The following is a 14,814-nucleotide window of genomic DNA, read 5'->3' as shown; positions in this document are numbered from 1 at the left end:
TCTTTGTCGTTGCCATCACTCTGTCGTGAAAATATTTTTTTCGTAATGACACATAATGTTTTGAAGTTGAAAATAGTGTTTCCGTCGTACTTGACCCTTTTCTATTTCACTCCGAGTGGCATCATGAAAAATTTTACGTGCCATTGCAGCGTCATTTTTATTGTTTTACGGCTTATGCAAGAACGCATTTCGTTACTGTTGCGCTTGCAAGCGACATATCCGTTAGTGCCGTTGGTCCGGCATCTCGGAGTGCTTTATGTATCGATTTTTGAAATCGGGAAATGAAAATCGACGCTTTCACCGATTGTTATTTCGAGCTAGCCAACCCGGCCGTGCTTTCCGAAGCAGAACCAAAAAATTGGAATCACTCGACGAAGAGGACCGAGCTCAGCAGCGTGCACGTGCCGGGGTTATTAGCGTGACCGGCCATCGACGGCGTCAAAGGCGAGTCGCTCGAAAGAAGAAGAGTTTCCGTGCGGCGCTCACGCTGTCGCGATAAAATCGATGCAGGCACTCGTTCGGCACCGCGTTCTAATTCAATTGCGCTCCGCGATTTTGTTCCGTCTCGAAACAATGAACTCGGGCACGAAAGTCAAGGTAGACGCGGAAAAAAAGGAGTAGAGACGCTCTCTCTGTCTCTTGAGGGGCTCGCGCGCACGAGGACAAGGTCACGGATTACCGTACACATTTTTCAAGAATGACAGTGGCTATGACCGTGACCTCATGGACGATTCGTCTTCGATCGAACGGTGCGAGCCGAACGGCGGATTGATATGACTGCCCAGAGCCCGAACGTCTCTGTACGTTAAGAAACTCGTTTGCGAGCGTTCATTAGAAGAGCGGCAATTACAAGTTTTCGTAAGCAGCGGTCGATTTGACAACCCGTCTGCGTTGACATTTTCCACTTTTTTCCGCTAGTGCCGCGCGGGAAAGGACGCGGCGCGATGCACTTTCGAATTTCGACGTGGCGCCGTGAAATCGCGATTTCTTAACGTGAAAATGAAGCATTCCGGTCTCCCGCCGCGAGCATTGTCGCGCCCATTGAACAACCAAGAAAATTCACTTTCGAACGACGCATACGCGCGCATTTCGCTCTCCTCGCGATGGTGCGCAACCGGACGGTTCCGTAAAAACAGCGACGAGCCATCGCGCGATTCATCGGCGCGCAAAATATAATCAGTCACAGAGTTTCGCGCGCGACGTCTTCCGCGTTCGCCCAACTCCGTGGCCCGTGATGTAAGCGCGATCGAGGTCACCGCCGCGCCGAGAGGAAGGAAAAAAAGCTCCGGGAATCTCTCGGCCTCGCGCCCCGGGCTCGGCGCGGGACCCGAGCTTTCGAGGCAGCCCCCGCGAAAAGGACTCGCTTCGTCGGCGACCGTGCGTAGCTCATCGAAACGGGTCGCGCGCTTGTCGCCGGCGGCTCGCAGATTTTATCTCTCTCGAAATTTTTGAAGGCATTACCGACGCGCACTACCGTTAGAAGACACTGGCGGTTGAAACATTTGATAATGCACAGCCGTGTCCATTATCGAGTCCACTGTCGAGTCCGAGGAGCGGGCCGATCGAGCGAGCGGCGAGCTGGCTGCTATCCCGCGAATCGGAAGAGCGCATTCGCCGGGTCTCTCATAATCGTTGGCAGTTTGCAGCGCGGCGCGAAGTGACGCAAGACACTTAACGCTAGTGTTCTCTCTCTCTCTCTCGCGAAGCGTCATTGCGTCCACGCGACTCACCGCCGAAAGTGGACGGCGCGCGCGGCAATTTGCTCGGCCGTTCTCCGTTCTCGCGAGCGGAGCCGAGGGAGCGCGTTTCGGCGTCGCTCGTGCGATGAAAACCCATCTCGCAACTTCTCCGAAACGAGAGGGGAGAGGGAGAGCGAAGAGGAGAAAAATAATCGATCCGGCGACCGCAGCGGAGAGCAGTTTCTGCCAGAGGCAGCAGCTGCCGTTGCTCCGGGAGAGGACGGAGAAACAGGTTTTCTCTCTCCTCTCTCGGATCGCCAGGGCGTTAGTCGGCGCTGCGCTCCGCGACCTCTTTTTTTATTTTCGGAAAAGCCAGCGGAAAAATCAGGAAAGTGCCCGCAGCGAGGACTCCGTGAGCGCGCGACGCTTATTTGCACGCGCCGAACGCCCGGCAAACCGGTCGCCCGCTCCCGCGTGGCGCGTTTCGCGTTCGCCGATGAAGGAATTCGCGAGGCGTTGGCGCGCGTCAAGCGCCGAGCAATGTCACGCGCGCGCTTTTCGCGTTGACGCCGTTGAGTCAGTCGCCCGCCGCCTATGCCGGTCGACCGGAATTCGAAGAGAAAAAACACGCACGCACACGCGCGCGCGCGCACACACACACACACGCACGAAGCAGTCCATTAGCTCGCGGCCGCTTATTTATAGGACGAGTTGGCTGCGCCCGGCGAAAACGGTACTCTCCGCGCGGCAGGACCCGCTTCCAGAACGTCGTCGCTGCCGCGCCGTCTTATCAACGAATCGAATTACACGCTTTTCCAGGGAAATTGGGTAAGGCGGCGCGCTTCCCGACCTCCTCCCTCGTTTTTCGTGGCGTTAAAACCTTCCTAGAATTCGGTCGACTGCGTCTGCATCTGACGCGGAAGGACGTACAGCCGGATCCGATAACGCGACTCGACCAAAAGTAGACGAGAAGACTGCGGACGGCTTTCTTTCGGCACACGTGGCCTAGAAATCATCCGCTCACGCGCGCCTCTGCTCTCCGCTAACTATATTCAAATTTGTCTCTTATCTTTTCACTTACCTGTCGCATAAATATTCCTCGTTGCTTTTCTGGTCGTCGGATGTCAGCTATGAAAGCATACATTCGGAAAACTTGTTCGAGAGTACCAAATGGCTTGGAGTACTCCGTGCAAAGTAATCGTATGAACGTAATTTGTAAAAATAAGTTGACTCGTACGTCAATCAACTTTCGACCACAAAGATATTTTGATCAGCGCTTTATAAAAGTAGAACGCTTATAATGTAGAGGCATTTAAAATCGGATGTCATTCTTCTTCAGAGACGCCAGAATTGCATACGAGGTGCTGTCAAATGAACAACAATCGTGATTATATATACAAGTAAGTCTTAAATTTTATTATGGACATGTACACATTTTCATTCGCGAGCTCATCGCTACACGTCTATACCAGAGAAGAGAAAAAACACGACGCTCTTCCTATAGCGTACGCACATGCGCGCGCGCGCACACACACGCACACACACACACACACATGTGCGCGCGCGCATAGACACTGTCGACCGTACACATAGATACACGTATGTATAATTGACTGAGAAGCTTCTCGAATCAGCTCTCGCTTAGCTTGATGGCTTTCGCATCCAAAAGCGAACGCAAAATTCACTACAATCGAAACGAAGCCATGTGGACAATTTACAAGATAAAAGAAAAAAAGAGACACTCCATAAATCGGCGATTAAATACGCTGTGATTGTCGTGAAATACCGTCGGGCTGTTGGTAACCGGGACACGTGTGCACGTCGCGAGATTCGATAACACTCATACGCACTCATGAAACAAGAAGTCCAAGTGAGAGCTTGCACTCGCGTGTTATGTACAGATACTGTTTCTATAAGTACGAAGGCTTTCAATAAATACATTCTAGTAAAATACTACCCTTTTATACACAAGCGTAGATGTCTCTCTCTTGTTGTTCAATGCTATTTCTTAATTATTAGAAAATTTCTTTTCGTAATGTACCGTAAAAAATTTTCCGTTTCGTTCTTAATAGTCGACGCTGCTGTAGACAACATTATGGTAGTGAGCAGTTGAAAGTACATACGGGCGATTTGTGAGTGTATAATTTCTATCTTTAAAATGTACATTTATCGAAGTAAAAACTTGCTGAAAATCGCTTGACAATTCTGTTCGTTTTCTCTCTCTCTCTCTCTCTCTCTCCACGCGACATTTTCACGACAAAAGAGACGGGATCCTTGGTCCCATTTCCTGGCTATCAAATTTTTACAACGACCCCGCGCGCGCGCACGCTCATTTCCTTGATATGTCATTGCCGTTGAATGAGAAATTCTGCAAAGACAATCATTTTTTTTGTAAATCCACGATTATAATTTACGAGGATAATAAATAACTAGAATGACAAATGGCAACGACGAAAGAAATCATAAAATCGACAAGTTTTGACGCGTACTCACTACGCGAGAAATAAGGCTACGAAAAGCTAAAAAATAAATTGTAATTCGAAAATTCTAGGCGCAATAACTAAGAAGGCAGCATTAAAAACTTTTCGTTTACTTGTGGAAGAGAAAATAATCAAAACAAACGCGTGGGAGCTTTGAGCTTTCTTAACGCTGTATGGCACTTAAGAATCTGCAAAAAATTTTTCTCTCTCACGGGGTTGAAAGATAAATTAAAAACATTCATTGCACTTCTCTCTCTGGCTGTGTATAAAAAAAATAAACAAGAACAACGAAGAACCGTGAAAATAAAAGTGAGTATGATTATCTAGACGTTGACTAGATAATATATTGGAAAAAAAAAGGTTCGAAGAAAGTAATAACATATAATGCCTACTCATGAGTAAAACTGCACCGCAAAGTGAAGAGGAACTACGCGCAATGGCGTTTCACTTTAAGTACAATTGCACACGCATGACACACATTAACTTACGTAACACCATATATACGCTCGCTTCATTATAAAAAAAATGGGCGCTCAGTCGCGTGTGACAGCTTATCGTTTAATTAGGTACAAATAGAATTCGCCGTTATTTATTCTTTAAAAGTAGATAGTTCAAGTCGCAGAGAAAGAGAGGAGGGGGGGGAAGAAAGAGAGAGAGAGAGAGAATAGTTTTTTGTTTCTTTGTGCTTAACAAACAATGACTATTGCCGTACGATTCTCTTCTACAAGTGCTCTATTTTTCAAACGCGAATTTACTGATTACCGTGATGCAACTAACGATTCTACCTCTACCTGTCTCTCTCTCTCACTCACTCTCTCTCTCTCTGTCTCTCTCACTCACTCTCTCTCTCTGTCTCTCTCACTCACTCTCTCTCTCTCTCTCTCCCTCTCTCCCCCCCCCCCTCTCTCTCGTCTAACGTTATTTTTTGTGCTCTGCTCGTGCACTCGCGTACAGTCGTTATTCGAGCCAAGTAGAAAAATATTATAAACCAAGCTATCGCTTAAATCACGATTCTTTAATGGCAAGCTCGCTTTGATCATTCACTCGCTGTTGGGCCTGCTTGACGAGACTCCGGCTACACCCACAGGCTATTTTCAACGCTATCGCGTTTTCCCACGTTGATCATCCCGAGGATTTCGCTTCTATCGCCGAGACAGCCTTTTGACCGCGTGCAAAAGAGAAAAGTCCAAAGACTAGGTATGTATAATTTGAGCGAAGTCGGTTGGTAATAATTGAATAATGATTTAATAATAACGAACCCTATCATGATTACACGTGTATTATGGAATAGCAGTTCTCGCCACTGTGTTATTTCCATCTGCCTTTTTTTTTCAACGAGGAAACCGCTTCCATTTTCGTTTCGTTTCGTTTAAAATTATAAGAAACACTTTTCAGTTGAATGAAGATTACGCGAACTAGCGAGGATGATGCTCAGTGAAAACAAAGACGTTCTCGGATCGATAGTCACGATCGAAAGTTCATTTCTTTTAAGAAGATAGCGAAAGTCTCGCTGCAAATTGATAAGAACATTCGTAAAACCTATCTTTCATCAGTCGTCGTCGGGCGAACCGTCCGTACTCTGTCGCGAGATTAAATAACAAAAAAACAAATAGCAGAAAAACGCACGAAGTCACCTGTAGAATATCGATTATCGTCTTATCACTTGCACTTGACCTTGCCATCGAGCAGTTTCTTCCACAAATCAAACTGCTCGCTATACTTGACCATGTGTATGCTGATGCCACGTTGAACGTTGCACGGGCTGTAGGAGATCTTGCGGTTGAGAAACTCGTTGGCGTGCACCCTCTTGATGCCCAGCTTGCTGGCGACGATGCCCGTAACGAACACGTCCTCGAGCTTGAGGAAGGTCTCGTTGAGCGCGGCGTCGCGCAGGCTGTGCACCACGTCGTTGGAGAGCAGGTAAGCCGGGCCTGTGCAAAAGTCCGGATAGAAGGTGGCCTTGTACTGCGCCACGGACACGAAGTACTTGCTGGATTTGTTCCTCACGGGTTTCCACTTCCTCGCCACTTTGCCGAAAATCACGTTTTTGTCCTTGCGATGTTTGTTGATGAAGGATACTAGCCGCGGCACGTTGATAAACATGTCGTCGTCGGTCTTGAGCACGAACTTGACCTCCGCGCAGTAGGTGTCGACCCACTCCAGGGTCGATATGGTCTTGAGCGTGAGGTTGAAGTACGAATCGACGAAGTTACCGCGCACAATGTCGCCATACATGTCCTGCTCGCGCTCCAGGTTCTTCTCGAATTTGGCGTCGTTCGTGCTGCCGAGCATGAACACGATGCCGATGTCGCGGCGCTGGCCGAAGTGGCCCCACGTCTGCCGAATCGCCGTCCTCGCCTCGAAGTGCGTGGGCGCCGACATGATGATGATAACCAGGTCCATGTACTTTCCCTGCTCGGGACACTTGTCGGACACCGTCACCGAGTGTCCCGCTGCGTAAATCGCTCTGGCCGAGTTCTTGTCGACGACGATCGGCGCTGTCAAAGGCGCCACTGTCGTGGTCGTGGTGGTGGTCGTGGTCGTGGTCGTAGTTGTCGTAGTGGTTGTGCTGGTGCTAGTGGAAGACAAAGCTTGCGAGCTCGATGACGAGGATGCCGCTGATATGACGGTTATGATACCCGACGAGTTTGACACTGCTACGTTGTGCTGCTGCTGCTGCTGCTGCGAGGAGCCGTTGACAACCAACGGGGGCAGCAGATCCGAGGCGTTCTGGCGTGATTGTTGGGTCGATAAAGCCGCCGACGATTCCGAGTTGATGTTGTTGTTGGCGTGCGGCTGATGCTGTTGGCTGTGCGCCGAGTCGTAGAGCGACGAGCGATCTGCAACGAGCGAAACGAACAACAAATTGTACTATTGTTTGAAAAATGTCGTTAATACGTTTATCCGAAGTTTTCAAGACGAAAGTGGTTCGGGAAGTGGGTATCCGCCGCGACGAAGAAAAGAAAAACAAGTCCTAGTCCGCCTAGCGAAACTCGTTATCTGCTTATCGCGTCGACAAAAATACGCTAATTGGACACAGTCCTGTTCCTTCTCGTAGTCGTATGTTGCTACCTGGCGAGCACGGTGAATCACTTAGTGGCGTGAAAAAGTAGTCTATTATATGCGTAATGACCTTTGCCTCACAGAATTTGGAGGCTATTTTAAGTTGAGCGGACTCGAGGTCGTTCGATGCTCCGCATATCAAGCAGGCAGGCGCGCGCGACTTGTACGAGGGAGCAGGCGTCGGAAGCAAATTAAAGACCTCTTTCGTTTTCTTTCCTCTGCCTTCTCGCTTCGAGTATCTTTCTTACCTTGAGGAAATCAACGAAAAATCAATGCTATTTACTACACGAGCGGCGCGCTCGAATAACAATTTCACGAGCAGTGTCGAAAGGCGCGGCTTTGTTAATCCGAGCCTGGCGCGCGCTCAAATTTTTAGAGCCCACTTGAAAATAATAATCTCCGAGGCTGTTTGGCAATCGTAATAAGCTCTTGCAGCAAATCGAAACAAGACGTGGAAACGAGTTTCGCAATTTTTCTTCTCTTTCTCTCCTCTCCAACGGGAAATTGACGGTAATTAAGCCTAGATGAATTGCGGCGATTCGCAATCGTTATCGAAGGGTCGACGTTGCGCAAAAGCGCATACATCCTTTACATAAGCGCGACAATGGTCCCCCTCGTTTCGCGGCTACGGCGTGCGCGGAGAGCGAAATCGCGCCGGCCGCTGCGCGCCATCGATCGTCTCGTTCGCCTTTGAATTGGATAACGAGGCGTTTCCATGTTTCTCTTTGTTTATTTCCTCTTTTTTCTGCAAGCGAGCGAAATCGCGAAGCCGCAAGGCCGCCGGAAGCCGCGCATTTTCCACGACACACTGACGCTTTCACTGGCCGCCGGCGCGTCGCGCCAGGGGCTCTTCTCCTTTTTCATCCGTGGGCGGATGCGCCTTCCCGCAGGATATCCAGCTGGACCAGTCGACGATCCGTGGCCACGTGACAGCGGAACGAGAACGAACGCAAATAACGCGACAAGGGGGAGCGATCGTTGCGCAACGGAGCGACACGCGATGAAATCACTCGCAGGTAATTGCAGCAATTGCCTCAGCTTTTCCTCTTTTTCCTCATTTTTTTTTTCTTTTTCCGATGCGCGACATGTCCGACGTCTCGTCGCGGACGTCATTCGCATAGATAAATCGATCGATCGTCCGGCGATTCATAAACAATGTCGCTTAAATAAAAGATCAGTTTCTAGAAGAAAATCTCGCGGATCCGATAACACCGGAGCTGCGCCGTGAAAATGCTGCTCTCGGAGCTGCGCGCGTCCAAAAATACATCCTTTGACAATCTCAACAAGTTTCTTTCACCTGGAGCTTTTCTAAAGGCATCTGCGGAGTGCTTTGTCGACAGAGCGAGACAAAGTTCCAAAAATAAAAATGTCGCGAGAGGCCTTTTGCTTTAATCGATATATCATCTATAAATGAAGAGGTGTATCGTAAAGGCTCCCTGTAATGATAACGGCCTAAATAAATGTGCGCGGCAAAAGTTGCATGTCGACACGTGTCTGCGGGCGTATCGTAGGGTCGTTGTCGCTCGGCCAACATGGGTGGTGCATTCCAAAACATCGTCACGGCAGCGCGCGTTGCTCCCTAAATCGCAAGACTATTGTTCCGCGATTTTTCTCGTCGGTAGAAAGAGCACCTTGTCCGGGATCATTGACACGAGAGAAAGAGAGAAAGTGTGCGCGTACACAGTGCTGCGAGTGCGTAATTGAAATTTATCGCGTAAAAGTCGCTGTCCGAGCAAGGCTCGCAAACTCATTTACCAAGTAAAGAACTAGAGCCCGTAAGGCATAGGCTCGTTTCATTTGGATGTGGATTAGCATCGTAATTAATTAGCCAACTTTTGCAGTTTGCTCCTGCATCGAATTATTCGAGCGAGCGCAAACTTGATTCTCAGCGCACGGACATTTCCCATTCTGCCTATCGACCGATTCATAGCGGCCGGGACAGCTATTAATTAGCTTGTGAAACACAAGCGACTCGCACGTATGCGAACGCACGTTACAAAATATTTATCGCGAAACGTGTGCTAATGCGATTCTATTGTTTTGCTCAACTCAAGCGTATCTGTTGACTGTTGAAAAGCCTCGAGGCGGCTCGCCGCTGCTCATCGAGATTCGTGAAAAGTCACGACTGTTCGCTGCGATTTTACGGCCGTTGAAGCGCGCTATCCCCTGTAAGTTTCAGACTGATGCTGCTCAAGTGCAATCCACTTACGCTCCTGTCGTCGCGCGGGCGCTAAAACTGCATTTGTGTATGTGTCGGCAGGCAAAGGAAAATCGATAAATCAACAAAGAAAAGAGGCCGACTAACGAGCGCTGTGTTGACATCATCCGCGTGTACGGCCATAGCGAGAATTAAGACTAAACGCGTAATTGCGAGCAAATAAAAACAGCGAGAAGAAAAAGAAAGGGAAGGCCGAGGAGAGCGCGAGACGTGGTGTTTATGAGTGTGTATGCGCGCGCGCGCGCGCGCGCGACCGCTCGCGGTTACTCACTGTAGCTGCGCACGAAGGCATACTGCTGAATCTCACTGGCGGTGGTCCTGTAGTAAGTGTAGAAAGTGAGTCCGAGAAGTGCCAGGATGAGGCTCTGCAGGAGGCGGCTGCGCAGGCTTAGAAAGCCCATGGCTACGATGATCCCATGTCATCAATCATCCACAACGTCGCAGTGCGCCTACCAGTCTACTTGCTCGGCACGGCCCTTTTGAGGTTAGGTCGTCCCTCATGTCATTGCCTTGCGCCCCTGTGTCGTCGTGTCCTCTTCGCTCGTAGCTCGGCGGACCGTTCAATGCGGGAGAGCGAGCATGTGTCCTGTGTGCCTCTCCAGCTACCGAGCTGCACAGCTCGGGAAGGAAACGAACAGGAATGGAAAACGGCAAGACACTCGCAGTTGAAAATAGAGCCGAAAGATAGAGGTCCGCACTGCGCGCGCACCACGGCCGGACTGACTAGCCGATCGAGCGGCGCGACTGGTTATATGTGGCCGTGTCGTTGCTGCGTGCGTACGCCAAGTCGCGCGTCGCGAAGCAGTCGCGAAGCGCGCCGAACCAGGTGACAGGTGGACGGAAAAAGAGGCGCGCACTCGCATCCTTGTCCGAATCTGCGCCTAGTGCATCTCTCTAATCGCCGCGTTCGCCTTCGCGCGCGCCCTCGTTTCGACCTATTCGTCTTTATCGCCTCGGCCGTTTTCCCATCTCCTTCGGCTCTGCATGCCCTTTTTTCCTCGCATGCACGCGCGACACGGTTTTCCAGCCACGCGAGCGCACTTCTCCGTGGGAGAGAGGCGACTGTGCGGCTCGCGACTATCAGTTTGGAATTTCACATGGACAAAGATAGCCTCGCGCGCGACTGGCGTTTTTTTCTTTTTTTTGTCATTTTTTTCTTTTTTTTTTTCGTTTTTTCTCCGTTCTTTGTCTTTGGCGAGCGGAAACAGGCAGACCAAGAACGAAGATTTCGAAGACGCGCCGCCGAGGACGCAGCCGGAATCGGAGCGCTACTCGTCCACCGGGAGCGGATCGATTCGCGCGCAACGTCGTCCACGGCACGAGCGGTGCGAAGAGCGCGCGCAACAGCTGCGGAAGCCCCGTGACATCGTTGCATCCTCGAAATCCTGCCTACGAGCTGTTCGCGTCGGCCGAAGGATCGATCGCATCCGCACTTGGAGATGGACCTTCGCAGCGATTAGTATCGTCGGGAACGAGTGCCGCGCGTATTTTCCTTGCCGGCGGTTGCGCAACGATCGATGTATTATTTATCTCGGATTCCTATAGTTTTTCTCTGCCTTCCACAAACCGCCTGTTTACTCGCGCCATTATCGACAGCCGCGATCGTTTTTTTCGAACTTTATCGCTGGTCGTTCGCCGTAAGAGCGTTTTTACATCGCGTTACTCGTTGCGCTCCTTGCCGTGCCCCCCATCCGCCGCGCTATTCGCGCACTTATCGCCTCAACATCGACATGCTCTCGCCGCGGGAAGAATAAATCCTTTTATCGCGCTCGCTCGCTGGCCACACGCGCACACCAGTCGGGTTAGATAATAAGCAGTCGAGCTTTTTCTCTTGCTACTGTTCCCCTCGTTCTTGCCTTTCGTTTCCGAGACCCACTGCGAAGCGATCGGAGCTTTCTCGTAGGCACGCGCGCCAACGAGATCTCCTTCGGCGAGCTCTGCCAACGCGAACGTGACTCGCTGCTGTCGTGGCGCAACAAGAACTTTCCATTTGCGTAATTTTTAGCCCTATTACAGCCCGAGACGACGGGGCGGAGGAGCAAGGAAGGAAATTCGGATTTATCGTTGCCCGTCGCCGTGGCGTCTTCTTCTCTCGCCCGTCGCGGCGGTCTCCTCGCAAATTAAACGGGATAACGTCACGTCGGGATTGGCGCGGTGGCTCCGGCGATGTCTCACGGGAAACGTCCTGCCTTTTTTATTTCGTTCAACTTCTCGCGGCTTCGAGTACCGCTCGTGTCAATGGCGAACCCCGACGAGATTGCACGAGCAGCCGAGCTTTAGATTTACCGCCGACCGAAGCAGCCTCGAGCTCGACGAGGAACGGTGTGCTCTATCATTTGCGATCCGCAAATGAAAATGGAAGTGATGAGTTTGCCGGACTCCCGACCTGAAAATTCCGCTCTTTTTCGTTTAATCGACGTGTTCGCTCGCGGCGCGCGACGTTTACAAATAACGCTTTTTGCTTTTCTTTTTTTTCTCTTTCGGCGACATCCTCGCTCTCGAAACTCACGAAGCGACGATGAAAAATGTCTCGCTTCGCGCGTGTGTCGTTGGACGTCGAAGAGAATCCGCATGTTCGAGTAAGAAACGTGCCCGAACTAATTGCGGGATTGTTATTATTGAAAGTTATTTACTTGCGTGATTTTCCTCTCGACGCGTGGGCCAAAGAAGAGAGCGCTCGGCGAGGTGCGCGCGGATTCTCAACGCCGCGTTTCTAAGCGGCGTCTGCCGGGCAAACGAAAAGAAATTGGCAAAACGCGTCGAGGTAGCGGCGCGTAAACAGCGGACGCCTCTTGCTCGACGAAAAATCAGAGCCGATTCAACCGTGAATCCTGCCATTGGCAAGTCGATCGTTTTGTTTTTGTTTTCTTTTCGGTCGCGTCGCGACAACTCGAACGCGCCTCGCTGCGGCTTTCGCAGCTTGTCGCGCTGCCGCGATATAATCGCGAACTGGATCGACTGCAACTCGAGGATTTTCATTTCAGTCAACGAAAGGATGAATCCAATGAAATTTTCTTGTTTTTATTTTCTACCGCGTATACGAAAGATTCGGCGATCAACGAGCGATACGTCAATTTCATTGTAACTACCAAGAAAAGCGAGAATTCGATAATTGCGTATTTGTGCAAAAGCATATATAGTTTTCGGTCAAGCATAAGAGGAGGAAAGGAAAAAAAGCACCAGCGCCCACATCCATAAAACGCTCAAGATAGTAGGTAGAGAAGGGGGGGGGGGGGAGGAAAAAAGACGAGCATCAGTGGCAATCAAAGGCGCGATAATAAAAGAATCCCGAGAGAGGGAGATGCCGAGATTGCAGGGAGCAATTTTCCGTCAATTCTCGCGCAGCTTCCAAGCCAATGACAAATGGCTCGATCTTGATAAACAAAAAACACAGCGGCACGACGATGGCGCGGAAGAGGACGAAACCATGTGTAGCGCCGGATAAGGGGCACAATTTCGTTATTTTTATTCGATTTTATTTTGTAGTACGATAAACTCCTTGGGAGCAGGTCGTGCGTAGAACGTAATTGTCGTGCGCAGCGTTATGCTATTCTCACGAGATCGCCTCTTCATCTTTATCTGGAGCGGAGGTCGATATCTGTCGCCCCGAGCAGCCTCGAGCTCGACGTCGCGCGCCGAAGGATCGCCTTATCGCCGTTACCGTCGTCGTCGCCAATGGGAAACTTTTGAGCTCGCGATGCCTGTCGATATCGTCGAGGGTCGCGCGTGTGCACCATAACCGGCTCGCCGGTGCGATAGAGGGGAAAAAACAATTACTCTTGGAGTGTCGTTCGGAATGAATCGTTTTTGCCAAGGACCGCCCACGAGAGAGAGACTAAAAGCGTCGTTCTACACTGTTTCAGCAACGTCATTTCAGCTGGTCAGCTTCTTTCTCTTCTCTTCTTTTGGCGAGTCTTAAGCCTTTTCGTCTAGAAAATGTGCATAGCGTAGTTACGTGGAAGCCACGCGGAAAACACCTCGAATGCGTGCGAATATTTTAATTCAAATGGAAAAACGAATGTGCGCACGTTTGCAGTTTTTGGACGGTCAAGAGTGTTTTTAGAGCGAGTCTCGCAGGCTATCGCGAAATCATTTTTTCGCGATAATCGAAATGAAGAAAAAAGCGTTTGATACGAAGAAGTTACGATAACGATACCATTGTCACGCGACGTGGTGAACTTTGGGCAATACGACGGGACTGACGAAAATCGAAAAGGTGAAGTGACGTCAAGTCCATTCAGGAGAATATTAAGCATCAAGCGCAGATGTAAAGAAAACGGGAGACGAGCGATATAGGAAATTTTTCTCGCCGCAATAACGTTCGATTGTATCGCATCGATCTACAGCCGAAATCTTGAAAGCACGCAACGCGGCTTCGTTCGCGAAAATGATTTTGGATCGTCGAGCGAGCTCGACAGCGCGCGTCGAAAGGCTGACGTCGCCGCGGCCTCAGCCTTATCAACATCCCGGGACACCGGCAAATAATGGAGCGTCGATCATTAACATGACTGCGGCGCGATTGTCGCGGTCGGCAATTCGATTTCGCCGCGGCCTTCTTCCGCGGCGGCGCGCGCGCCGCGGTTACTTTCCGCTGAATGGAAATGAGCCCTCGACTGCGGCGCGCGCGTCGGCTCGGCAATCTCATTAGCCGGGTGCGCGTAATCGTGTTTCCTCCGCTGGCGCGTAATCTTTCGGAGATGCGGCCCCCGGAAGCAATTCGAAGCGAGCGAGAGGCGACAACGCCCGTTAATTGCTTTTGATTTTTTCCTCTTGATTTTTCCCCCTCCCCTGTCCGCCGCTGGCGCGCCGCAGTGCTCGCTCGTTATCGAGTCGTACGATCGACCGTTTCGTTTTTTTTTTCCCCGAGGGCAGTGCGCAACGGTCCCGACAACGGAATCGGGCTGGAGATTCTAATTCGTTGTCTCCTTGCCGCGCTCCCCAGTTTTCTGCTTCGATTCGGCGTCCTCGAGAAAACCAGCGACTCCGTAGAGCCAACGCTACGTTGGCCGTTGGGGTCAACATGGCTGATTCGAAGCGTCGCGTGCGACACGTTTCACTGAAAAATTTATAGCACATCGAGCCCTTGAAAGCCTTTCCGCCAGCACTGAGAAAGGAGAGCGACAGAATCCGTCAAAAAGAAGACTCCTCCATCGCTCTCTCGTTTTTCTTCTTTTTCTTTTTTCTTTTCTCTCGTTCGAGAGTTGGGAAATCGAGCATTAACTGATCGACGGACACGTACGGTATCGTGAGAGGAAATATATATACATATAAACTAGGAGGGAGAGAGAAGTGGCGGGATCAGCAATAATAAGAGTATAAGCAGCGTCGACGGCACACACACGCGTCGCCCCTTTTCTCGCAGAGTCGCTAATTC

The 14,814-nt window shown here is 50.5% G+C and overlaps 1 protein-coding gene across 1 annotated transcript; it reads right to left on the bottom strand.

The window, feature by feature from the left end:
• Window positions 1-4,691: 4,691 nt before the first annotated feature.
• LOC131666266 (beta-1,3-galactosyltransferase 5-like) lies at window positions 4,692-10,182 on the bottom strand. The gene is made up of 2 exons (XM_058938778.1): window positions 9,712-10,182; window positions 4,692-6,999 (listed from the first exon to the last, which is right to left on the bottom strand). Exons 1-2 carry the CDS (start codon window positions 9,839-9,841, stop codon window positions 5,819-5,821), a joined length of 1,311 nt encoding a protein of 436 aa, XP_058794761.1. The 5' UTR covers window positions 9,842-10,182; the 3' UTR covers window positions 4,692-5,818.
• Window positions 10,183-14,814: the final 4,632 nt, after the last annotated feature.

This window comes from Phymastichus coffea, unplaced genomic scaffold (assembly GCF_024137745.1).
Source record: "Phymastichus coffea isolate CEN01 unplaced genomic scaffold, Cenicafe_Pcof_1.1 PCOF00058, whole genome shotgun sequence".
NCBI classification, from domain to species: domain Eukaryota; kingdom Metazoa; phylum Arthropoda; class Insecta; order Hymenoptera; family Eulophidae; genus Phymastichus; species Phymastichus coffea.
The sequence above is the reverse complement of the archived record's forward strand: the minus strand, read 5'-3'. Positions and strand labels throughout refer to the sequence as shown.